A 27,339-nucleotide genomic window follows, 5' to 3' on the forward strand; every position below is an offset into this window, starting at 1 on the left:
CCTAATTAGAAAGAGAAAAAGAACATTTATGGGGGAATTTTTGGCATGGAGCAGACTTACCATGGTTACAAGGTCCTGCATTCTTTAGCACTGGTCTACTTGTCCTACCTCTCTGTCACATTACCCCTTTGGTCACTGAGCAGATTGGTTAATATATAGTTCTTCTCTGTCTTCTAGGTTTCAGCTCAAATATTTCCCTTTCAGAGAGTCCTTTCCTACCACCTTACTTAAAGTTGTCCGTGTATTCCTTACAGCTACTCTTTGTTACATTAGGCTGTTGTATTTTCTTCATAGCCTGAGAATGATTTGGGATTACCTTACTTGCTTGTTTCCTCACTAGATGTAAGCTCCACGAGAGGAGGCAACTTGTTTGCCTTATTCGCTCATGTAACCGCAGTTGTGAGTATACTGACTGTTATATAGTGTACATGTTCAGTTAAAATTAGTTGTGTGAGTATTTGAATTTCTGGAAGTGATAGAGAATGTTGAGTTTCTATGGTGTAAAGTAGAGATCTATCCAGAAAACAGAATCACACTGTATTTGATTACTGCTGCATGAATGCAATGTGAAAGCTTTGCTCCCCTCACCTCCCCTGCTTTTTTTGCCTCCTGTAGATAAGTGGCTACATGTCTGGAAAAGAAAAGATACATGGCTTAGGGTGTTGAATTCTATGTTAATCAGTCAACTTAAGTGACACAGAAAAAATATTTTAAGGTACAATACTTAGTCTTGAGGAGATAAGTTTTTGCAGACATTTAGGTTTAGTTATAAAGTAATTTCAGTGAATGTATTTTTGTTTGTGTATGAATTTGTAGATACTTCTAGCTTATTTATTTATTATTTAGTTTTCTATTTATTAAAAAGAACAAAAAGTATTTCTAGGAGAAATATGTAGAGTGCCAAATAGTAGTAAATCCTTTTAGTTGAGATATGGTCAGGTTTGTGTTGTTTTTCAGGGAACAATATGGTTCTTTTAGCGTGGAAGCTCAGGGTACATTTCCATTATGTGGCCCAGCCCAAGAAGGTAGCCTCCCTAGTTTTGAGATAATTATCTAGCCAGCAGAATTCTTCCTTGCATGAACCAATTTTAAAGGCCAAAGATTGATCAGGTACTTAATAGTTCATGTTTTTATTCACTAATTTTTGTTCTTACTCCTTGTGGTTTTGACCAGGTGGATGTGGGAAGAGAGGTTTGCAGCACTGAAATGGAGGTCAGAGCTTCATTACAGAAGATTAGTGGGTCATCGGATTCTGTGACTACACTGAACAGTGAAGAATTTGTTTTGGTTCCTCAGCATGCAGATGATACTTCTACAAAAGATGATGAAAAACCTGAACTGAAGGTATTTTTCCCTTTTCTACAAATGATATTATTTTAAATTATTATTATTATTTTTAACTAGGTGAAACTTATCTCAGGAGATATATAAAATCCAAAGGTTTTTCTTGAGTACTGACCTCGAGACTAGAATCAGTGTTTGATTTATCCAGATGCTAATTATTTGGTTTGTGTATTTTTGAAGTTTTTGCTTTCGGTTTTTTATCTTTTACTTTAGAATTCAGAAAGAAGGAATAGGAGGGAAAAAAGAAGAGAAAGGATAATTGGCAAGTTAGACTTAATGGTTAAATCTTACATAAATTTAATTTATCTGGATATTTTTGTCTCTCTTACTGCTGCTGGGTTTTAAAAATTAATTATATAAGTATGTAGTTATGTATTATTTTCACTTGACTTTTCTTTATGATTTTTATGTTTTAAGTCAGCTGGTAACATTCAAGTATGTGATTTAACACTTGTCTGAATATTTTTGAAGTATATGTTTTATAATTTTAGCAGTTGAGTTTTTATTTGGATGTGGTCCTTTTTCTTTTTCATTTTTATGTTGCCTTTCCTAACTTGAAAAAAAAAAAAAAGAACCAAATAAACCCAGGTATACATGTATGGGAAGTGCATAACCACCCTCTAGAAATAGGAAGAGAGAAATTAGCCAAAAATGCTGTATATTATTTATGACTTTTATTTAATATTAATTATATCAAAGGTATGTTAGTATGTTAATCTAATAAAATCAATCTAATAAAATTTTATAAAAATCAGATTATTAAGTACGCATTTTACATTATGTTGAGGAGATATATTTTTATAATTTTATTAATCAATGGATTTCTTTAAATTTATTCAAATATCTGTATTTAAATAAACAGCTCTTTAAATTCATTTAACTCTGTATTTTCATATTAATGTGTTTAAGGCATTTATTTACTTAGGCTTTGTGTCTCACTTGCTTTTAAGAAGAAGATGAGTCAACTTAAGAGTAAGGAAATTAGTAGTACTCCTTGACAGCTCAAGCAAAATTTGTAAAGGAGTCAGAAATATGTTTATGCTATGATAACAAAAAATATGACCTTTTAAATGATATCAGTGCTACATATTATCTATTTAAATGTATCCATTTTCCTCTTTAAAACACATAAATTAAAAAAAAAAAACCATAAATTTAGGATTACCCAGTTTTTAGAATACGTTTCTAAAAGAGAAAAAGAAAAAAATAAGAAAAGAAAATATCTGTAAATAAGATCTTAGATCAGATATAGTTGGAAAATGCCTGGTATGTTTCTGAAGAATCCTTTTCTGATACTGATAATCCTCTAATTTAGTTGAGTTTATAACTCAGGATTTTATATATATCTAATGAAATTAGGTACAGCTGTATAAATTCTTGGTATTCAGTAACTATATTTAAATTTAAATATTTAGATTGTTTAAATTTCTTCTAGAAATGAAATATTTTCATTAAGTTCCGGAACCATGTTATGATTGAAACGAATTGTCTTGCTTTGTCTGTAGATAGTTTCTAATGGTGATGAACAACTGGAAAAAGCCATGGAAGAGATTTTGAGAGATTCTGAGAAAGGGCAAAGCAGCCTTCCTGTTGATTGTCCGAGTTCCAGTGAGATTTCAGACCATTCATTTGGAGATGTTTCGGCCAGCCAAATAAATAAGCCATCTCTTCAATTAATTTTGGATCCGTCGAATACAGGTACTGTATTGAACTCTTAGAAACTATAATAGAAATGGGATAAAGTGATAATGAAAATTTTAAGATGAATATTAGAAAATTTTATTAGCTTCATTTTCTGAGATCAAGGCCAGCAGCTTTTCAGTTCCCACATTGGTTCTTATGTTTCTGTTTGTATCTCCACCTGTAAAATCAGTCTCAGTGTTCTTTGAGAACTGGCTCTATGTCTGGGCATTCATTTTACCCCTAGTACTTGGCATATAGTAGGCCCTCAATAAATACTTATTGAACAAATGAATAAATTCTTGGGTATCAAAGAACAGTGTAATGGACACATTCTTCCATATAATGTGACTTCTTACTCAGTTTGACTACAGTTATTTCAATTACAATTTGTGAAAATTCTAAGTAAAATAACATATCAACTCCATCAGTGTAATAATACTGTAAAAGTATTTATTACAGTGTAATAAATAATATGTACATGCATGAATGAGTAGGATTTATAGTAGGAATACCAGCTTGTAAGTCAAAATGGTTTTGGATGAAGGAAAGTCAAAATGGTTTTGGATGAAGGAAAGCCAAACCAAACCCAACCCAACTCCTACTTCAGCTGGTTTAAACACTGGAGGTGTGGTTTGATCTGGCCTCTGGTAGTATTTCTTTGTAAACTACTCAGCTTTGATCTTCTCCATGTCATCTTTCTCCTTAACTGGCATCCTTTGTGGTCACAAAGTAGGTAGCTGCAGAAATTGATAAGTAAGGCTAGGTGATTTGTTCATGTCTGGTGACCGAGAGAAAGGCTCTGATCTTTTACCCATCGAACAAAAGTTGTGAGTTTTACTCTGATTGGACCAACTGAATCATTTTCTAGTAGTCTGGGGAATGATATGAGCCAATAAGTGTAGGCCTTGGTTATATTCAAACTCCTCAGTAAGTCATTCTGACAGAGGAGATGAGATCATCCTGACTGATATAAGGCACTCATGATCCATTTCTGAATGTTCGTGTAGGGTAGGTGTAGATATAGGCCAGAGTGCTACACAGTGGAAACACGGTGGCCCTACCTTACACTGTACCCCAAATTTATTCCTAGTGAATCAATATTTAAATGGGAAAAATGAACCTTTAAGAAGAAAATAATGAGAATATTTTTGTGATTCTCAGGGTAGGAAAAGCCAAATCATAAAGGGAAAAGCTACTTGCATTTTAATACATAAAAGCTTAAATCTGAATGAGAAAAGTACCATAATAAATATGGCTAAATGAGGCTCAGGGAAGATATTTGCCATGTGTTGGGGGTCCCCAAAAGTGCCCCTAGTTTAATGATTCATTATAAAGACTCGTAGGTTTCAGTGTATATTCATATTCATGGCTAGATTTAAGTTCAAGGGGACTTTATATGTGTGTGTGTGTGTGTGTGTGTGTGTGTGTGTACACACAAGATTGGAAATAAGCCTTACAAAATATTAATTTTTTTAGTTCTTGATTGAGGGAACATGAGAGATTATATTTTTCATTGTGCTTTTCTTTATCTTTTGAATTTCTTAAATCCCTAGCCTTCGCCCCAAACCCAAAGCATACTGACATCAACATTCCTATAGTTATTTTTTTGGTTAATAGATTAATCAAAAGGAAGAAATACCTTTATCTTCTCATGTATTGAAAGCTCTGATGGGTTATTGGAATCAGTTGTCCTTTGCAATGGCCTAGATAATATTCTTATTTCTGAGCATATTTGATAGGGACCATGTATAATGTACTTGTGTGTTTTCAACACCCATTATATTAAATACATTTTTAAAAAATGTATCTTTCCCTGAAGATCTCAGTGGATAAGAATTTCCACTTTGCTTTACAAGTAAGTTTTTAAAAAGCATTCTTTTCTTGTTATATATTGTTTCTTTTCATTTTCAATGAAAAGACATATGTTTTGTGTTCTCCCCAAAATTAATATATTGAAATCCTAGTGATGGTATTAGGACGTCGGGCCTTTGGGAGGTGATTAGGTCATGAGGGCAAAGCCCTCATAATTGGGATTATGTCCTTCTAAAACAGACTCCAGAGAGCTAGCTTGTGCCTTCTGCAGTGTGAGGACACAGTGAAAAGATGCTGTCTAGAAAGTGAGCTCTCATGAGGCACCAAATCTGCCAGAGCCTCAGTCTTGGACTTCCTAGCATCCAGAGCTGTGAGAAATAAATGTCTGTTGTTATAAGCCACCCATGTGGTATTTTGTTATATAGCAGCCTGAAAGAACTATGAGAAGACATTTCAGCTGCCTCTTCATAGTTGCAGTTTTTGTTAACAGAATTGTTGTGGTCGATTAAAATGACACATAACTTCAAAGGTAAGGGACTGTCTGGAAAGTACCTAGATTTAAATGGGCTAAAGTGAACATTAAAGATATGTAATTTGCCAGTGATAAATTTAGATAGATAAGGGCTTTTGTTTAAACATCATGATAACTTGTTGGGTTTTGTCATTTGGTGATCGTATGTCCTGGCTACTTGGATTCACCTCTACAGGGAATCTACTGATTTACTGTAATGTACTAAAATACTGTGTGGATACATAGATGAGTCTTCTCTCTCATGCTCTTTGTTATTCTTTGCATCTTTCTGCTAAGGAAGGGATGATGGAATTCAAAAGTATGACTTGAACAGGACTGAATTTATATTTAGGAGGATACGAATTTCTTACATCGATGTGTGATTTCACGAGATCTAAAAGTGTTGTCTTGCTAAAAATACTTTGCTGTTTGTTTGCTTAACTTCAGATTTCCACTAGTCATGAGTTTTGTCTACATGAAAGCTGCAGTTATGATACATTTAGTTGTGGATGAGACAGGATCTAAGTGGTACCCAGAGATGATGTGTGTTTGCCATTAATTGGTTGCTAAAAGGACCACTAGCTCTAAAAAATTTCATTTATTTACTGATTGATTCATTTGGCATATATTGAGTGCCTAGTCTTTTAGACACTTGTTATAAGTGCTGGGAATAAAAAGAGGATAGAACAGTTCCTTCCCTTGAAGAGCTGGTACTCTATAATTAAGGGCAGAATAAACTTCATTTTGATTTTAATTCATTCTATTTTAGACCTTTCATAGAGGCTAAGACATGATATCTGGAGTTCAGACCTAGATTTGAATCCAGGCTCTGCCTGCAGCTTGGACAAGTTATTCAACTTCTCTAACGATCAGTTATCTCATCTGTAAAATAGAGATAAAATAGAACCCGTTTCATAGGGAGTTAGAAGTTCAAATGATACCATCCACATAAAGTATTTTGTAAAATGCCTGGCACAAAGTAAGTACCAAATAAAATGTTTGTCATCATCGATAGTTTTGGAAACCTTGAACCTCAGAATAAAATCACATACAGTTTTAGGTCAAAGCCCAGTAATTATAACATATCACTTTAAATGGGCATGGGGGGACTTCTCTGGTGGTCCAGTGGTTAAGAGTCTGTGCTTCCACTGCAGGGGGCACGGTTTGATCCCTGGTCAGGGAACCAAGATCCCGCATAGCGTGTGGCTTGGCCAAAAAAAAAAACAAAAAAAACCACAAAGGGCATGGGGCAGGGTGTAGGCCCATTAACTCCATTGACATACCTAACCCCTGGATTTCTGTGGAGCAATGTTCTTTGAATACTCTAAAGATGTTGTCTTGCTGTCTTCTCTTCTCTATCATTTCTGATGAGAAATCTGCAGTCATTTGAATCACTTATTTGTTCCCTTATTTGTAACATGCAGTTTGTCTACTTTCAATATTTTTTTCAATATTTTTGTTTTCCAGCAGTTTGGTTATATGGGTGTGGTTTTCTTTGAATTTATCTTTGTTGGTGTTCACTGAGATTCTTGAATCTGTAAATTTATATCTTTTATGAAATTTAGGAAGTTTTCAGACTTTTTTTTTTTTTTTTTTTTTTTTTTTTGCGGTATGCAGGCCTCTCACTGTGTGGCCTCTCCCGTTGCGGAGCACAAGCTCCAGACGCGCAGGCTCAGCGGCCATGGCTCACGGGCCCAGCCGCTCTGCGGCATGTGGGATCTTCCCGGACCAGAGCACGAACCTGTGTCCCCTGCATCAGCAGGCGGACTCTCAACCACTGCACCACCAGGGAAGCCCTCAGACATTTTTTAGAAAATTTTTTTGTGCATAGTCTTTTTCTTTTCCCGTGACTCAGACAACAAAGCTGTTAGGTCTTTTCATATTGTCCTGCAATTCCTAAGGCTCTTTTCATTGTTTTCCAATCTTTTTCTTTTCTCCCTTCTTTAGTTTAGAAAATTTCTGTTGATCTGTATTCCAGTTTACTGGCTCACTATTTTGTTATCTCCTTTCTTTTGAGCCCATCCAGTGAATATTTAATTTTAGATATTCTATTTTTCTGGTCTAAAATTCACCTTTTTACATTTTCTGTTCCTCTGCCATGGATTTTAATATTTTCACTCATTCCAGGTTTGTTCACCTTTATGTCATAGAGCATGGTTATAATACCAATTTTAAAGTCTGATAATTCCAGCAACTGCATTATTTTGGGATTGGTATCTGTTGATTGCTTTTCCCTTGACAATTGGTCACCTTTTTCTATTTTTGTTTTTTTTGTTAGTTGAGTAACTGAATTGTTTTCCAGACTTTCTGAAACTTACGTTTTGAGATTCTGTTTCCAGATAAAATCCTCTGAAGAATGTTGATTTTGTTTTATTTTAGCAGGCAGTCCACTTGGTTACATCCAGACTGCAAGTTCGATCTTGCTTTCTGGTTCCAAAGTCAGTCAATTCCAAAACCTTTGCTATGCTTCTTTGGTCTGTTCCACACATGTATAGCATGGTGGTGAACCCAAGACTTGTGTTAGTTCATACACAAAATTAGGGGATTACCTTCTCCAACTCTCCTCCTCAGGATTTCCCCCATACTCTCTGGCTTCTTGGGGCCCATTTTCCTTCTTCTCTTGCGTAGAAAGACAGGTTTCTCACTTCAGGACAGAGTGGTGAGAGAAAAGAAAGAAAAAAAATAGCAGAGGTTTCCTTTTCCTTTTTGAACCACAAGAGCCAAGCCCGTTTGTTTGGGTGTTCTAACCACTGAGAGGTTCCTTTTCTTCGAGTTGCATATGCTACGGCACTCCATCCTTTCCCCCCAGCCCCACTTCCCACATAGTGGTGCAGCTCCAACACTGGGGCTGGCCTTGTGGTAGAACTGGGAGAGAAAAAAGAGAGAGAGAGAAAAGAAAGTTATAATTCCCCAAATGTTCTCTGGTTTACAGGGACTCTTTTTCTCTGTGCTTTGGCCAGAAAAATTGGATTTCTCTCAGTTTTGTTGCTCACTGCACAGTTCTGCAACTTGGGTGGCCCGTAGGTCAAATATGGGATATAAAGGATGAAAAAATGTAAAAGGGAATTCAGTACTATACTGGTAGTTCTTCACGTTTTGACCTCTCTCCAATCTGTCTGTTGTTACTTGCTTTAAAAAAAAAAAAACAATCCTGGGCTTCCCTGGTGGCGCAGTGGTTAAGAATCCGCCTGCCAATGCAGGGGACATGGGTTTGAGCCCTGGTCCTGGAAGATCCCACATGCCGCGGAGCGACTAAGCCCGTGCACCACAACTACTGAGCCTGCGCTCTAGAGCCTGTGAGCCACAACTACTGAGCCTGTGAGCCACAACTACTGAAGCCCACACGCCTAGAACCTGTGCTCCACAGCAAGAGAATCCACCTCCATGAGAAGCCAGTACACCACAACGAAGAGTGGTCCCCGCTCGCTGCAGCTAGAGAAAACCTGCGCACAGCAACAAAGACCCAATGCAGCCAAAAATAAATAAAATAAATTAAAAAAAAAAAAACAAGTAGTTACTTGTTTATATTCTATAAAAGTAGTTACTTTTTATATTCTGCCCAGTGTTTTCAGTTAATACATAGAAGCTATAGCAGACTTGTTACTTCAATTTGACTGGTTCAGTTTGAGGATCTTCAGTTCTGCTAGTTTTTGCTTCAAGTATTTTGAAGCTCTGGTATTAGGGGCATAGCCACTTTTTAAATTATGTTTTCCTTATAAATTGACCCTTTTATCATTGTGAAATGTCCCCTTTTCTCCTGTTACTGTTTGTTGTTTTGAAGTCGGATTTTTCTGATATTAATATAGCCATTCTGGTTTTCTTATAATTAGTGTTTGTGTGGTATATCTGTTTATTTCCTCCCTCCCTCTCTTCCTCCCTCCCTCCCTCCCTCTCTCCCTCTCTCCCTCCCTCTCTCTCTTTCTTTCATCTTTTTTTTTGGCATTTTATTTTATTTAGTTATTTATTTTTATAAATAAATAAATTAATTTTTTGGCTGTGTTGGCTCTTCGTTGCTGCACGGAGGCTTTCTCTAGTTGCAGTGAGCGGGGGCTGCTCTTCGTTGTGGTGTACTGGCTTCTCATGGCGGTGGCTTCTCTTGTTGCAGAGAACCGGCTCTAGGCCTGCGGGGTTCAGTAGTTGTGGCATGCAGGCTCAGTAGTTGTGGCTCATGGGCTCTAGAGCGCAGGCTCAGTAGTTGTGGTACACGGGCTTAGTTGCTCCATGGCATGTGGGATCTTCCAAGACCAGGGCTTGAACCCATGTTCCCTGCATTGGCAGGCAGATTCTTAACCACTGTGCCACCATGGAAGTTCTTCTATCTTTATGGAAGATCTTGGTGGCTGCAGTGTGGAGAATAAATTGGGGGAAAGAAAGACTGGAGGTTACTGCTGTAGTAATTTGGGTAATGACTATGGGGCCAAAGAAAAGTGGGATGGATTCAAGAGTTATTCAAGGCATGAATAGTTCAGTGTACATCTAATGAATTCAATTTTGGACATAATGATTAATAAGATTTCCAAATGGGGATGACCAGCAGTCTGCTGTATTTTAAAGAAATTAAATGGCAAGAAAAAAGTCGTTCCCTCATATTTATAACTTTTGGTGCTCTTCAGTTTCCCTCTAGTATCATTTTCCTTTATCCCAAGGATCTTCTTTAATATTCTTGTTTTCTTATGCAAATTAGAATTAGTTGTTATATCCACCCAGGGAATATTTCATTTCAGATCTTGCATTTTTTAGCTCTAGAATTTCTTTTGGTTGTTTTTTCTGTCTTCCATTTTTCTCCTTCTTTTGTTAGGTGTTTTTCTTTAATTCCTCTATCATAGTTATAATAGTTACTTTAACGGTCTTGTCTACAATTTTGTCATCTGTCTTTTTTGGATCCATTTATGTATTGTTTTTGTATTTGGGGTATACAGAGTTTCATGAATCTGTGAGCTACACAGATTTTGTAAAACATTTATTTCTTCAGAAAGCTTTTTCTCCACCTTTTCCTCTTTTGTAGAATTCCAGTTACACATACGTTAGACAATTTGAACTACTTGATCTACCGTGTTCATCAGTCACCAAAGCACAGTTTTACCATACGATCTTGCAAATAATTGTTTTTGCATAAGTACTTGCTAAATTAACAAAAATGCATATATGTATATATGTATATTCTAGACATGTTTGTATTTAGCCTTAAAACGTATTTGTAGTTTTTTATATGTCCCTTTTGAAATATATACATTGAACTGATTCAAAAGTGGAAAAAACATGTTTCAGTGATTGAAGAACATGGTAGATGAAGTACTTCATTTGAATAGCTTTAGTTTTTCAATAGAAAAAAGTGGTGAAGGGTGCATGATTTAGTATAATATTTGGGAGCTGGAGTGGGGAGGTTGGGAATGGCTTTTGTGACTTATTTATTAATATCCTGTAAGTGTAATCCTGGTAATGAGAGTTAGAGCATGTCACAAGGATCTAGTTTGGGTGAGACAGGCTGCTTAATTTTGTACAGCGTGGATGTGGGTAGCGGGAAGAGTTGGAGATTAGCTGAATGTGGGTTTTTAGGTGGGGATGGGGAGAGTGGCAGAGGGGAAGCTTTATACTACCTGATATATGCAGATAAATACTCTCTAACCACAGTTGGGACTTTGCTACATGCGTGCTGTGCTTAGAATTAAAGTGGATTTTTTTTTCTTAAAGAATTGGGGGAAGCAATCATAGGGTAGTTCATCAAAGTAATTATTTTGAGGAAAAATTTTTCATTGAAATACTTACATATTTTATAGAAGCCAGCAAGCTAGGAAGGAGAAAAATAAGGAGCTTGACTTTGTTGGTATTAGTATGAGATGGAACATTTTAACATTGTTGACTTTTGCTGAGGAATTTAGGCTGATTAATAAATTTGGTGCTATGCAGGATCTTTACCAGAAACACTTTTAACGGATTTTAGTTTTGTTTAATTCTCATTCGTTTTAGGATAATTCACACTGTCTTTAGTGTAGTCTTTTCTTCTTACTGTTTTATATCATTTGAACTCCGTATTTTTGATTTTTTAAAATACAAAGCTTAGAATGTTTTTTTTCTTTTCCTCTAAAGAAGTCATAGCTTAGTAAGATAATACTTTGAGAGATCTGAAGTACAAAATGGCCAGTTCCAAAACTCTAAGTTAAGATGTAGGATAAACATGAAAAGAAATGAAAACACAGAGAGACCTAAATTTTATTTGCAATTTTTCATTTGTTTTTGGGCAATAGATGAAATTATACTGTGAAGTTTTATATTAACTTTTGAGTGTTTCTTTTTTTTTTTTTCTTCAGAAATTTCTACACCCAGACCATCTTCTCCAAGTGGAATACCTGAAGAAGATAGTGTTTTATTTAACAAACTGACCTACTTAGGATGTATGAAGGTTTCTTCCCCACGTAATGAAGTGGAGGCGTTACGGGCAATGGCAACTATGAAATCTTCCAGTCAGCACCCCTTTCCTGTTACTCTGTATGTGCCAAATGTTCCGGAAGGTTCTGTGAGGTAAGCTCTAATCCTTTATTACCCCCTTAGACATGTGTGAAGTTTTTTTGGGTAGTGGTGATGATATTTTATCATAAGTGAGGCCTTGGACTTACTCTGAATTCACTTTTACTCTGTAGCCATGCAAAGTAAACATGTTTAGGTTTAGACTGTATTCCTTATTTGCAAGGGGCATTTGTAAAATTTGCTTAGAATGCTATAAATGCAACTATAACTGTCAAAATACCTATGATTTGTGTTTCACCTTGTCATTGTAACAGTGGTTCGGAAAACTAGAGTGATCCCTAGATTTCAAGCTCTTTACGTCAGACTGGAAAGAAGCAAAATGGCTTTTTCTCACATGCTTCACTAGGAATAATATTTAATGTCATCTGAACCTTGAATTTCTTTAAATGTAAATCAGATAACTGTTATTTTCCTACATTCAGCCCTCCAGTAGCCTCCAGTCACACTTGTGATTATATTTGAAATTCTTACCATGTCTGGCCCTGATGATCTGCTTTGACCTGATCTTCTGTCCTTCTCCCCTCTCTTCCCTCCCTCCTTTGCTCTCTCACTTCTTTCACTACATTTACTTCATTCATTCATTCACTTCATTCATTTGCTACATTCCAGTCATAGTAGCCTCTTTGCTCATTCTCAAACACAGTCATGAATCCTGCCTCAGGGCCTATCAGTCAGGATTCCTACCTCAGGGCTTTTGTGTAGTCTCTTTACTCTGCCTAAACAAGCTTTCCTTGGTTTTCCAGTGGCTTTTTCACTTCTCTCCGGTTTCACCTCAAGAAACCTTTTTATCAAAAGAAGGCTTCTTTTTCTTCCTTCCTGTTTTTCTTAATAGGGTTTATTTTTTAGATCACTTTTAGGTTCACAGCAAAATTGAGCACAAAGTACAGAGATTTCCCATATCCCAGATGTGCATCCCTCCACCTCCCCCAAACACACCTCTCACCATCAACATCCTCTTCCACATGGTACATTTGTTACAATTTTTAATTTATTTTAAAATTGTTTATTTATTTTTGGCTGCGTTGGATCTTAGTTGCGGCACATGGGATCTTTCGTTGAGGCGCGTGGGCTCTTTGTTGCGGTGCGCGGGCTCTCTAGTTGTGGTGCACGGACTCCAGAGCGCATATTTTTCAGAGCGCATGGGCTCTGTAGTTGTGGCGCGCGGACTCCAGAGTGCACATGTGGGCTTTGTAGTTGTGGCGCGCTGGCTTAGTTGCCCCACAGCATGTGGGATCTTAGTTTCTGGACCAGGGATCAAACCCACGTCCCCTGCATTGGAAGGCAGATTCTTAACCACTGGAGTACCAGGGAAGTCCCTACATTTGTTACAGTTGATGAACCTACACTGACATAATTCTCCAAAGTCCATAGTTTACCTTAGGGTTCACTCTTGGTGTTGTACATTCTGTGGGTTTGGACAAATATATAATGACATGTATCCACCAGTAGAATATCATACAGAGTACTTTCACTGTTTGAAAATTCCTGCCTTCTGCCTGATCATTTGTCCCTCCCTGCAACCGCTGGCAACCACTGATCTTTTTACTGTCTCCATAGTTTTGCCTTTTCCAGTAAATTATATAGTTGGAATCATGTAATAAGTAGCCCTTTCAGATTGGCTTCTTTTACTTAATAATAGGCATTTAAGAGTTCCTACATGTCTTTTTGTGGCTTGATAGCTCATTTCTTTTTAGTGCTGAATAATATGCTATTGTCTGGGTGTACCACAGTTTATTTTTCCATTTGCCATTCTGATTGCATCCAAGTTTTGGCGATTATGAATAAAGCTTCTGTAAACATCTGTGTGCGGGGTTTTGTGTAGATGTAAGTTTTTAACTCATCTGAATAAACACCAAGGAGTGTAATTGCTAGATCCTATAGTATGGGTATATTTAGTTTTGTAAGAAACTGCCAAATTGTCAGAAGAATCCTCCTTCGATCATATCATAACTATCCCTCTTTCTTTTTACTGGGCCTTTTTTCCTTCATAGAACTTTTCTTTGACTTGATATTTTATATTTATTTGCTTATTTGTTTATTGTCTGTCTTCCTCACTAGAATATAAGTTCCATGGGGGCAGGTTATTGGTATTTTTTCCTGCTACAGCTTCTGTCTGATAGTACTGTCTAGAGCAGTATCAGTCCATAGCAGGTTTTTAGTAAATATTTGCTGAATGAACAACTAAATGAACCAGGTCTGGGAAATTAGGTTGAACGTATCTTGAACCTATACTATTCTCTGAAGACTGATTTAATCTTTTCCAAACCCTTTCTGATTTGCCTCATTCTCTGAGGTTTAGAACGTGAGAAAAGTTCTAAGTACCAAAATAATAGCAATATAAATTTAACAAGGTTTTGGTAAAAATGCTTTGACTTTTTCAGGAAAACGTTTTGTAGGTATATTGTTTGTATGATATCTCTTAACAGTAAAAGGCATTTTGATATTTGTATCTATTGAGTTTCAAAGTGCCAAACATACCTTAACAAAGACTTAGTGATTTGCCTCTCTATTCCTAGTAGGTCCCCCTCAGTTCTACAATTTGAGATCCTGAGGTGGTCTTGAGGTTTTGGATCAAACTAGAGCTTAGGATTTGTACAGGGAAAGTCAGAGAAATATTTGCTCCTAAGTCCCACAAACTCCTTTTACCTCTTAAATTCCATTGTTAAGTTTATCTTTGGAACCACTCTGACCTTTTTTAGGGTAAGAGAAGTCTTTGTTGAACGATGAATGACCTGGACTTGGATAAACTTACAGGTGCTGCTTTAAATAGAAATGAACTCTCCAGAGATGGTCTGTGCTATTTTTTACTGGCATTCCTCTTGCCATAACAGAACAAGACTAGCATTTAGGGATGTATGACATTGATTTTACCAGGCAGTGTATACTTGGCTTTGAAAGTAAATGAATTTGATCATAGGACACAAAAATGAAGTAATTGTCAAAAGAAGTTGAAGAATTTGTGTGTTTGTGTGTGTGTATAGCAAAAATATGAAGATAATTGTTTTCTTGCTTTATTAGTACCAGTTTATTTTTGTGATTTTAAGATAGTTATTTTGTATGTTATTGGCATAGTAAAAGTGTTTGCCTTTGTTCTTTGATAGTTAATATTTTATCTCATTTTTCATCACTGTTCTGCAGAATCATAGACCAATCCAACAACATGGAGATAGCATCTTTTCCAATTTATAAGGTGTTATTCTGTGCACGTGGACATGATGGGACAGTAGAGAGCAATTGCTTTGCATTTACAGAGAGTTCCCATGGTTCAGAAGAATTCCAGATACATGTTTTCTCCTGTGAAATTAAAGAGGCAGTAAGTATAATATGTTGTAGCAATTCGCTATTGAGATGAATTAGGGTAATATTTTCAAACTCTAATTTCACTGTCATATAATTTAGTATGTATGACCATATACCATATTACATGAATTTGGAGTAGCTTTCTGAAGAGAAAGTTAATATTTATAATGGCATAGAGCCACATATGGAAAGCTAAATCTGATAACTCTGTGCACTAAAGTGGTTCTCTCAGTTTAACATATGTAACAGAAAAATCCCCCTTGATAAGCTTTCCTCCCACCCCACCATGGTAGTAATTGCTCAGACTTAGAAAGGAAGAATATTTTTGCCCCTCTTTTATTGTTTTGCCTAAGTTGATTGGTCTATGTGACTTTAAAAAATGTCTGTAACAATACCTGTTTCTCTGCTGGGCCTTTCACTTAGATACTGCAGTAAGATTGTTTCATAGATGTCTGTGATTTTCACTGGTGATCATTTATTATGTGCACTCATTCAGAGGCTGGCTTTTGCTCTATAGAACTGGTATTAATTATAACTACAAATGCTCCCATACAGCAGGGTTGTCAACTTGTAGTCCTTTGACGATGCCAGTGAGTTCCTCTTACCAATTATTAAATGGTAGTTTATTCTTAGACTCAGAATCAAATGGCTGTTACATACATGGAGAAATTGCCTTCTTTTCTGTATCTATTGATTTCTCCCCAAATTAAAAATAATTTGCACTTTTAGAACTTTAGTACTTACACAACCATTTCAAAGGCATTATTAAATGGATTTGGATGGGCAAGGTCTCAGGTGTGTTTGCTTTTGGAAATATAAGTTGTCAGCAGAAAATGCTGAAAGTAGCAGTTGTTCTATTTTCTCTTTACTATGAAACATAAATAAACCATTATATTAACAGGAGTTCTGAGAGTTTATTTCTGGCCACAACATGGGAACTCATAGAAATGTAGATTTCTGTGTGACTGATACTAAGCGTGAGGGGTATGTCAGTTGTTATTATGCCCTGGTGATTAATTTTTTTACACTAAAATGAACATGTACAGACATAGAAGTTCTCTGTCAGAACCATGCCTGTGTAAGAAGTTCAAATTTGTTTCTTTTTGTTTGTTTTTTATATAGTTCTGAATCTGTTTCATCCCAATGTGTGTATGTATATATACCTACACACACATACATACCTATACATATACCTATACTGACTACTTGGCCAAGCGTGTGATAGGTAGAGTGAATGAGTACAAGTATGCCTGGCACGTAGGAGGCAGTGGATATAAATATGTTGAAAGAATGTGTGTGTGTGTTTGTAAATTGGGGGGTCTATTTCTGATCCTTACAACTCCACTACAGAGGTGGGGAAGCAGATGGTAGAGACCTGGCATTTCATGTTGGCAACCGTCATTTAGCATACCTGTGTGGATTCTGGATAACTGGTGCTCAACAGTAAGAAAGAGAACTTTGAAGAATTGGAGAACCTGCTGCTTGGAGAGGCAGAAACACTGCTGTAGAAGGAAATTGAAAGGCACCTGGTTGCAAGCATTTTTCATAACTGTGATGGTATGAAACTCTCTTTTTGGATTATAGCATCTACTTGTTTATGGGGGGGATATTTGTCATTTTTGAGAGCTTTAACAGTGGGTAAGCAGTGGATAAAACTGAGGGGGAATTCTTGGCCTGACCATTTTGGATATAGTATTAAATAGGATTAATTGTATTTCTGGAGAGGATATTTGGTACATTGTAGGTTGTGATAAAGTGATATCCATTTATTATTTAATTTTTTTGAGTAAATTTTTCAAAGTGTTACATTCTGGGACATTGGTGGTAAAATTCATTGTTTGAAGGAGAAATAAATGACAGTTTTCATTGAACTTTATTATGAGAGATCATTTCTATAACAACCCGGTATAAATATAGGGCTTATGCCTGGCACTGCGCTAGGCATTTACTTGATACTCATGACATTTCCATAACATAGATGGTATTTATTTAGACTAGTGACCTTATGCTCCTCTTTGCCTGGAGCAGTCCTAGTTTATGACTGTTGTCCAAGTATATTATTAAAGCACTTCATTTTATTCTCAAAAGTGCTCTGGTTTGGCTGACAAATTTTATGGTTACCCTTTCCTTATCCAAAGGCTGAGAGAACAGATGATGAAGCTGGTTTCCTAAGGAAGTTTATGACTCTGAAGACCCATTTAATTTTCAGTCACAGCTTTCCTGTTGCTTTATTATAAAAAGTAAATATAGATTTTTACCTTTCAATTATGCTTTATAAAGGGATTTCTCGGTCATATAGCTTGCATTCCAGCAACCTTTGGGTTTTACTCATGCCTTTTATAGAATGTCTGATATCTTCCTCTCTCCCCTCAAAAAATAATTACTTGTCTTTTTGTTGCATTTACTGGTTGTCTAGTTATCTGGTTCCTGGAAGTTTCTTGTTATGTGGTGAAGGGACAACATTAGTCCTTAGTATTTAGGTCCCTCTTAATGGACACAGACAATTGGCAAAGATAGCTCAGGAACAGATGACTGACATTCTTATTGCTTAAATATGTACCATGCAGCAGTGGCATTAATTTGTTTTCCATTGTTTGCAGAGTCCCTGGATGAGATTTGAAGAAGTTTGCCAGTTAAAGGCAAGAAGACATCTTCTCAAGAGGGAGTAGCAGCATGGCTGCCACTACCAGTTATCACTTTGATGTGCTCTTATTTCACCATAATATGCCACAAGCAGCAGACACAACAGTGGTAGAGGGGAAGCCCAGTGAGGGTGATGGCTTTGTTGGACCTGTGACACAAGGATTAGGGGTTCCCACAGAAGGGTTAGGACACATTTGACTTATTGCCCTGGCTGTTCTTCTGTGGGACTCTGCTGGAGTGGATCTCAATTATCTATGGCAAAAGAGTTGGGGAATCCAGCCAGAAGTATCTTGATGCTGATCTTTGTACAGGGAGAATGATGTGCTAGAGTTCTGCTGAAGAATTACAGACAGAGCAGAGTATCAGAAAGCACAGTGCAAAAAGCCAGAGAGGCATCTATTCTTGTTGCATCTTTATGAATATATTACACAAAACTGTTTTTAAAGATAATTAGTTGACTCTCTTTAAGAATTTATTTCTACTACTCAGTGTAACCATTTTCTTCAAAACAGATTTTGCTGTTTGTTTGTATGTTATGACATACTTACCATTATTATCAGTTCTCAGTGTTGTGTTTTAGAAGCAGGTTTTTATCAGCTGGTGTTACAGGCATTCAGAGGTATTTCATAATACCAAGGGTATCATTAGGAACATCTTTACTCTTAATGCATTGGTTTTTCTTAGGGTTGCTGGTACACTACTATATAAAAGAAAACCTAATTCCTTGTATGAGAAAATATTATTGCTAAACATATATTTATTGAGATGGTATTTTAGCAAAATGCCTTATTTTGGAAATTAATTTGGAAGTTATGTTGTTTTTCTCAAATAAATTGATTTTTGTAATTAAAAAAGTTCTTGTATGGTTGCCTCTTGTTTTAGCTCCTTTCAATTAGTAACATACTTGAGCAAGTTTTTAAAATTTTAACACATATTTTTCCGGGTATCTTTTATAGGATAACTTTTCTACATTTACTTTTTTGGGTGAACATTTTCTTGATAAATGTTTTTAAAAGAGTTGCTCCTTTTTCACCAATATTAGTGAAAAGGCTTTATCTTCGAAGAATTTGCTATGTTATTTTTAATTTATTTTTAAAAAATTATTTATTTATTTATTTGGCTGGGTCGGGTCTTAGTTGCGGCACATGGGATCTTTTTTTTTTTAATGTGGGGGTCACTTCCCAGTTACTTTATTTTTTATTTATTTATTTTTTTACATCTTTATTGGAGTATAATTGCTTTACAATGGTGTGTTAGTTTCTGCTTTATAACAAAGTGAATCAGTTATACATATACACATGTCCCCATATCTCTTCCCTCTTGCGTCTCCCTCCCTCCCACCCTCCCTATCCCACCCCTCCAGGCGATCACAAAGCACTGAGCTGATCTCCCTGTGCTATGCGGCTGCTTCCCACTAGCTATCTACCTTATGTTTGGTAGTGTATATATGTCCATGCCTCTCTCGCGCTTTGTCACAGCTTACCCTTCCCCCTCCCCATATCCTCAAGTCCATTCTCTAGTAGGTCTGTGTCTTTATTCCTGTCTTACCCCTAGGTTCTTCGTGACATTTTTTTTTTCTTAAATTCCATATATATGTGTTAGCATACGGTATTTGTCTTTCTCTTTCTGACTTACTTCGCTCTGTATGACAGACTCTAGGTCTATCCACCTCATTACAAATAGCTCAATTTCATTTCTTTTTATGGCTGAGTAATATTCCATTGTATATATGTGCCACATCTTCTTTACCCATTCATCCGATGATGGACATTTAAGTTGTTTCCATGTCCGGGCTATTGTAAATAGAGCTGTAATAAACATTTTGGTACATGACTGTTTTTGAATTATGGTTTTCTCAGGGTATATGCCCAGTAGTGGGATTGCTGGGTCATATGGTAGTTCCATTTGTAGTTTTTTAAGGAACCTACATACTGTTCTCCACAGTGGCTGTATCAATTTACATTCCCACCAACAGGCGGCACATGGGATCTTTTGTTGTGGTGTGCGGGCTGTTTGTTGTGGCGTGCGGGCTTCTCTCTAGTTGCGACACGCAGGCTCAGTAGTTGCGGCATGCAGGCTGTCTAGTTGTGGTGCAGGCTCTAGAGTGCACAGGCTTAGTTGCTCCTCTGCATGTGGGGATCTTAGTTCCCTGACCAGGGGTCAAACCTGCGTCCCCTGCATTGGAAGGTGGATTCTTAACCACTGGACCACCAGGGAAGTCCCCCTGTATTACTTATTTTAAGTAAACATTTCATTTAATAGCATTTCTTGGACTGTTAATGTGTAATAATTGAGAATTTGGAATATACTGAAATACAAAAGAAAATAAAAGTTACTCAGAATTCCATCAGAATTAAGATTTTGGTTTGTCTCCTTTCCACATATCTACATGTGTCCTCCTGCCCACCTCTTCAAAAACAACAACAACTCCAAGAGATAGTTTTGTGTTTAACTAATGCTTTCTGTAGGTAGGTACTGCCTCTGGGGAAAAATTGTACTGTATTATTTGTCAATAAACCTTTTGACTTCTGCAAAGAAAATGCCTGTTCTAGATTATTGTGTGTGCGTGTGTGTTTGTGTGTGTATTTAATATTGTGACGTGTATAGAAATGTTTTCCATGGTATTATGTTTTAAATTTTTTCATGATGAAATTGGTTACCCAATTTGTTCCAATAACTATAGACATTGATAATCATTGTTTTTGAAGCTACTCTACCTTACCAATTCTTGGATCATCATTCCAGCTTATTCACAGACTCTAGAAGTCACAAATGATTTTAACCTTGTTGTTGGAAATAGCAACTTCTAAGACTGGTCAGGATTAAATGCAGTTTGATTGCTGTTAAGGTACTGTTGTGTCCTTCCTCCAAGAAGAGAGAAAGGTGTAGGCTGATTTCCCCCCCATCATTCTCTACCACTCTGGCTCAGCCTCATATGCTTAGCCTTTTTCAAAAGACATTCCTGAGCCTTGCCCATCTACTTTAGAATTCACCAAGTTCTTTGACTTTGTTTTTGGTGTGGCATGATGTGTAGGCTTGTGGACAGCTCTGATACAAAGAAAATGAAATAGAAGAATATAGGAGAGAAGAAAAAATAATAAATAGGGTTGGGGTTTAACTTTACTAATGTATCAAAAACTAAGTACAGGTATTCTGTTTTCACATATAATGTTTTCTTAAAAATATGCTTAAAAATGTTTTCTTAAATACACATAAAATATAAATAAGAGACGTCACATTTTATTTGGAGTTAGGAAGTAGGCAGTACTCAAAGTACTGAAAATAGTTTAAAGTCCCTGTTTACACTTTACCTTGTAGGCATAATCTTCAGTGACTTATTTCTAGCATGTTCTTTGATTCTGTTTTCCTCTATAACATTTAAATTATTGAGCTAAGTCCAATAAGGGTCCAGTTGAGGCTGAACATATCTGTTTTTGCCTTACCTAATGATTCCTCCCATTCACCCCAAGCACATTCAACTTACATGTGCTGAAATGAAAGCTCCACGTACACGGCTGTATCCCTCTCTCCTAGAATAATACTTAGTACACAGAAGGCACTCAAAAAGTATTGGTTGAATGAATGAATGAACTTATAATTGTCTTAATTGTATAAGATTTGAGGTCTACAGTTATTATTAATATGAATCCTTTGCTGCTTTGTTGTTACTCATTTATATAAAATTATAATGAGATAACTTTAACATATTAAAAAATTTTATGAATGCAGTGATACAAATATGATGCTATTGATTGAAGTTGAACTTTAGGCTGGCAGGCAGCATTCTTACACAGTTAACCTGTGTAAGTCAGTTAATTTAGAAAACTATTGATTTGGCACTGAAAAGGCAGTTTAGGGTAATCATTGATTACTGGATGTAAGTGTGGCCATTGGAAGTTTGAGGACCATTGAATGTGTTAGAATATGTATGTGTTAGAGAATGTATGAATATAATAAAAATAGAATAATGAGGAAAGACCCCTATACTTGAAGAAATTCTACTGTTAATGAGAGTGCTCTTATTTCAAGCAAATTATAAAATATTATAATCCTAGATTAATACAAAGAATAATTTGAATTCACTTTATCTAAAGTGAAGGATTTAATATTCAGAGAAGTTTCTTTACTAGTACCTCCCAGTGTGAGATTTTGAAAATATGAACTTTGTTCAAACCCTTCTTATTTCATCTTGTTTTTATTTGTTCAACCCATGAGGGGCCTGAGAGATTTGGAAGTTCTTTTGTGTTTGAAGCAGACTAGTTTGATGCTTCTTTTGGAACCAAGGAAGATAATACCGTCTGGAAGAGTGTGGGATGTAGAGTACTCCTCCACTTTAGGGGAGGAGTAAAAGCCATCCATATTTATACACACATACATATATTTATGTATGTGTGTGTATATAAAGTCACCAGGGTGGCTTAATACTAATAAATTAGATAAGAACATTTCAGGATTCATTCATTCTATGACACATTTATACAACAACAACATTAACAATACTGGAAGTTCTTTAAATCATGCTACCATGTTTTCTTTTTGCAAAAAACAGTATTTATTCTATGCCTCAGGATCTAGCCCTCTGAAGCTGAGAGAAGTGAAAAGAGAAATTGACACCTTGGCCTAAAACCTTGTTTGTGTGTGTTCATTGGGAAGGTTTAGATGCCAGTATCATTCTAGTAATTATCTTAGGCTTCATTCATTGCAATATAGTATCTTAGGGGTCATAGAAACATCTATACATACACACAGCTTCTTTTGTGACTTTAAATTAAACGTCTTTATTTTGGTGTTTAAATGCCAGATTGAAAGAAGCAAACTACAGTTAACCCTTGAACAGTGCGCTGGGGCTGGGGGGGTGGCATGTCGTAGGGGCGCTGACCCTCTGTGCAGTCAAAAATTCATGTATAATTTATAGTTGGCCTTCCATATGAGCGGTTCCTCCTTATCCACTCTTCCGCATCTGCCACTTCAACCAACCGTGGCTTGTATACTACTGTAGTATTTACTGTTGAAAAAAATCTGCATATAAGGGGACCCATGCAGTTCAAACCCATGTTGTTTAGGGGTCAACTGTGTGTGTGTATATATGCTTATACTATGTATATATACACACTGTATATTACAAACTCTGTGTGTGTGTGTGTGTGTGTGTGTGTGTATATGCTTAGACTATATCTACTTTATCTGCTAAAGAACATTGTGACCATGGGAAATAATAGATTCAAGAATTAGGAAAGAAGTTTATCAAAATGCAGTTAAATCTTTGTCTAATATTGTTTCCATTTTTATTCTTTTAGGTAAGCAGAATTTTGTATAGTTTCTGTACAGCTTTCAAACGGTCTTCTAGACAAGTATCTGATGTTAAAGACTCAGTTATTCCTACCCCTGACAGTGATGTATTTACCTTCAGTGTCTCCTTGGAGGTAAAAGAAGATGATGGAAAAGGAAACTTTAGGTGAGGTTGTTTGGAAAGATTAAAAATTGGTATTGTGTCTGAAATATAATATTGGCTAATTTAAAGTTTCCAGAATATGCAATGTTGGTATAAAGCTTTAGGATGATAAATATTTCACTGGTGAATGCATGGTTTACTTTTGTTATACTTTTCAGATGTTTTATGTAAATTATTTTCTTAATATTTTAAAATACTGATATTTACTGTAGAAAATTTAGTAAAATAATAAAATTAGAATAAAAAGCTATGGTTTTGTCAGCCACAATCACTTTTAATATTTGATTTCTAGGGTGTATTTTTATACAGTTGTATATATATATATATAGTTTTTTCTTTTAACTTCATGATATAAGAATTTTTCAATTAAAATATTCTTAAAATCATTTTTAATGGTTACCAGTAGTATATTGTATGGTTTGACCATCATTTAATTAACCATTTCCTTCTGCTGTGTATTTGGAATGTTCTTCTTTAGTTCAAAAATAGGCAGATAATAGGAAACAGTTATACTCTTTAATGATCAGTTATGGGCCTTTACTTTGCCTTTGTTTCTAACCATAATTGTTAGGTAGGTATTTTACCTGTTTTTTACAGATAGAGAAGTTGAGTCGTAGGTCAAATAAGTTGCTAAAAGTATTTTTCCTTTTCAGATAAGGCAACCTATATTTTAGACACTAAACTGTTTTTGTTTTGTTTCTTTTAGACACTTATTGTTTTAATGAACTAATTCTTGAGAATTGTCAGTCTGGCCTAGGCTAGAATTTAACTTGCCCTGATCTGTACCTGTTTGTTCATCTTTTATTTATATTTACTTGGATTTGTCACAGTCATCTCAAACTCTAGATGTTTAAAAGTAAGCTCTTCTCAGTTTTTGCCTTGGGTTTCACTGTGTTAAAGGCATTCATGCAGCCAGCTAAACCAGAAATGTGACAGTCTTAAAAGTAATTAAATAAACCATGTTCCTAAATGTGTTAAAATTTAAAAACTAAAATTTGAAATGGTGTCATTTAAAAAGTTTTGTTTTTAATCTCGTTAGAGATAAATTATAAGGCTCTTGTAAACCCAGTTTAAAAATTAATAACAACTCTGTTTTGCTGACTGTAAAGTTTGTAGTTACTCTGTGGCAAGATGAGAGTTAGGATATCTTAAGAATAAGGGTGTTGTTGCTTAAATAGTTTGTTGGCTCATTCTAACCTTGAAAGAGAGATCTTTTTTATTGTTTTTAATTATTGTTAATTCCTGTTCTTTTTGCATATTTCAGTCCTGTGCCTAAGGATAGAGATAAATTTTATTTCAAATTAAAACAAGGAATAGAGAAGAAGGTTGTGATTACAGTGCAGCAACTTTCTAACAAAGAATTAGCTATTGAGAGGTAAGCAGCTTGCTCCTAAATGCTACCAAAACTTGTATTGACATTGTTACTGTGTTTCAAGAGACATACTATTGAATCTCAGCTGTATTACTTACGGTGGCTTTTCACCATGCTTCAGTTTCTCCATTTAAAAGTGAGAATGAGAAACCTAATGCTTTCCCCACTTAAATAAGTTAGATATAACTGGTTCATTGAAAATGTCAATTGATGGGGGAAATAAACATGAAATGGCTTTGTTTTATCAGTAATAACTGCTTCTACCCTATTTGGGCTTTTTCCGTCTCTCCCTTATTTACATATAGGACAAATACCTTAATTTCTCAATCATTTTGATTATTAAAAAGTCCATTAAGTTACTAAGATATCAGAATTTTTAAGAGATACCTCTTTAAAATATATAAACACACATGCACATATATACACACACGTGTGTCTGCATGCGTTTATATATTTATGTCTATATTTTAATTTTTCTGTTAGCAGTAGACATAGCAATATTTTAATCTTTTTATTTAGAGGTAATTTCAAACTTACAGAAGACTTTAAAAAAAAGAAAAAAAACCTAGTACAGAGAATACCTGCATGCTCTTTACTCAGAATCACTTATTAATAACATTTTACCCCATTTGCTTTGCACCCACTTTCTCAATCTCTCTCTCTCTGTCTCTCAGTCTTTCTCTCCCTCCCTCCACCCTGGCACACACGCGCACACACGTGATTGTTTTTCTAAACAATTTAAGAGTAAGTTACATACATCATGGTGTTTTATCCCTATCTACTTCCTTAGGAAATCTGTATTTCCTAAAAATAGGGATACGAATATCTCTTATTTAACCACATTATTTGTATCAACCTCAGTAAACTTAGCTTTCATACAATACTTTTTATCTAACCTACTATTTGTCTCTAATTTTGTCAGTTAACCCAATACCATCCTTTCCCCCCATCCAATTTGGGATTTACATTAGGGTCAGATATTGCATTTAGCTGCCATATGTCTTTAGGTTTCTTTAATTTGGAAAGATTTCCACAGTCTTTCTCTCTCTTTTAAAACATGGACTTTTTTTTTTAAATAAATAAATTTATTTATTTATTATTTTTGACTGCACTGGATCTTTGTTGCTGCATGCGGGCTTTATCTAGTTGTGGTGAGCAGGGACTACTCTTTGTTGTGATGTGCAGGATTCTCATTGCGGTGGCTTCTGTAGTTGTGGAGCACGGGCTCTAGGTGTGCGGGCTTCAGTAGTTGTGGCTTGTGGGCTCTAGAGTGCAGGCTTAGTAGTTGTGGTGCACGGGCTTAGTTGCTCTGCAGCATGTGGGGTCTTCCCAGACCACAGATCAAACCTGTGTCCCCTGCATTGGCAGGCAGATTCTTTAATTACTGTGCCACCAGGAAGTCCCATCAAAATGGACATTTTTGAAGAATACATCCCTTTCCCTCTTTTTATTTTTCTTATTTCTTTTTTATTTTTTATACTATATTTAGTTTTTGCATCTTTATTGGAGTATAATTGCTTTATAATGTTGTGTTAGTTTCTGCTGTACAACAAAGTGAATCAGCTATATATATATATATATATATATACATACATCCCTATATCCCCTTCCTCTTGAGCCTCCTTCCCATCCTCCCTATCCCACCCCTCTAGGTTGTCACAAAGCGTCGAGCTGATCTCCCTGTGCTATTCAGCAGCTTCCCACTAGCCATCCATTTTACATTTGGTAGTGTATATATGTCAGTGCTACTCTCTCACTTAGTCCCAGCTTCCCCTTCCCCCGCTGTGTCCTCAAGTCTGTCCTATACATCTGCATCTTTATTCCTGCCCTGCCACTAGGTTCATCAGTACCATTTTCATAGATTCCAAATATATGCGTTATTATACAGTATTTGTTTTTCTGACTTACTTCACTCTTATGACAGTCTCTAGGTCCATCCACGTCTCTACAAATGACCCAATTTCGTTCTTTTTAATGGTTGAGTAATATTCCATTGTATATATGTGCCACATCTTCTTTATCCATTCATCTTTCAAGAGACATTTAGGTTGCTTCCATGTCCTGGCTGTTGTAAATAGTGCTGCAATGAACATTGTGGTACATGACTCTTTTTGAATTATGGTTTTCTCAGGGAATATGCCCAGTAGTGGGATTGCTGGGTCATATAGTAGTTCTATTTTTAGTTTAAGGAAACTCCATGCTGTTCTCCATAGTGGCTGTATCAATTTACATTCCCACCAACAGTGTAGGAGGGTTCTCTTTTCTCCATACCCTCTCCAGCATTTATTATTTGTAGATTTTTTGATGATGACCATTCTGACCAGTGTGAGGTGATACCTCATTTTGGTTTTGACTTGCATGTCACTAATGATTAGCGATGTTGAGCATCTTTTCATGTGTTTGTTGGCAATGTGTAAGTCTTCTTTGGAGAAATGTCTATTTAGGTCTTCTGCCCATTTTTGGATTGGATTGTTTATTTTTTTGAAATTGAGCTGCATGAGCTGCTTGTGGATTTTGGAGATTAATCCTTTGTCCATTGATTCGTTTGCAAATATTTTCTCCCATACTAAGGGTTGTCTTTTGGTCTTGTTTATGGTTTCCTTTGCTGTGCAAAAGCTTTTAAGTTTCATTAGGTCCCATTTGTTTATTTTTGTTTTTATTTCCATTACTCTAGGAGGTGGATCAAAAAAGATCTTG

General features: G+C 35.9%; 1 protein-coding gene across 7 annotated transcripts in view; it reads left to right on the forward strand.

Annotated features, from left to right (window-relative positions):
* RABGAP1L (RAB GTPase activating protein 1 like) overlaps window positions 1-27,339 on the forward strand; it is a 705,589-nt gene that overhangs the window by 70,849 nt on the left and 607,401 nt on the right. For all 7 annotated transcript variants that reach the window (XM_032641784.1, XM_032641791.1, XR_004351208.1 and 4 more), the window contains 6 exons: window positions 1,174-1,344; window positions 2,850-3,042; window positions 11,659-11,869; window positions 15,014-15,188; window positions 23,116-23,273; window positions 24,535-24,645. In XM_032641784.1, the coding sequence (XP_032497675.1) occupies window positions 1,207-1,344; window positions 2,850-3,042; window positions 11,659-11,869; window positions 15,014-15,188; window positions 23,116-23,273; window positions 24,535-24,645 (986 nt within the window). In that variant the 5' untranslated portion in view covers window positions 1,174-1,206. Of the gene's footprint in view, window positions 1-1,173; window positions 1,345-2,849; window positions 3,043-11,658; window positions 11,870-15,013; window positions 15,189-23,115; window positions 23,274-24,534; window positions 24,646-27,339 lie in introns of those variants that run through there.

The sequence above is a fragment of the Phocoena sinus genome, chromosome 1, assembly GCF_008692025.1.
Source record: "Phocoena sinus isolate mPhoSin1 chromosome 1, mPhoSin1.pri, whole genome shotgun sequence".
Classification (NCBI taxonomy): Eukaryota; Metazoa; Chordata; class Mammalia; order Artiodactyla; family Phocoenidae; genus Phocoena; species Phocoena sinus.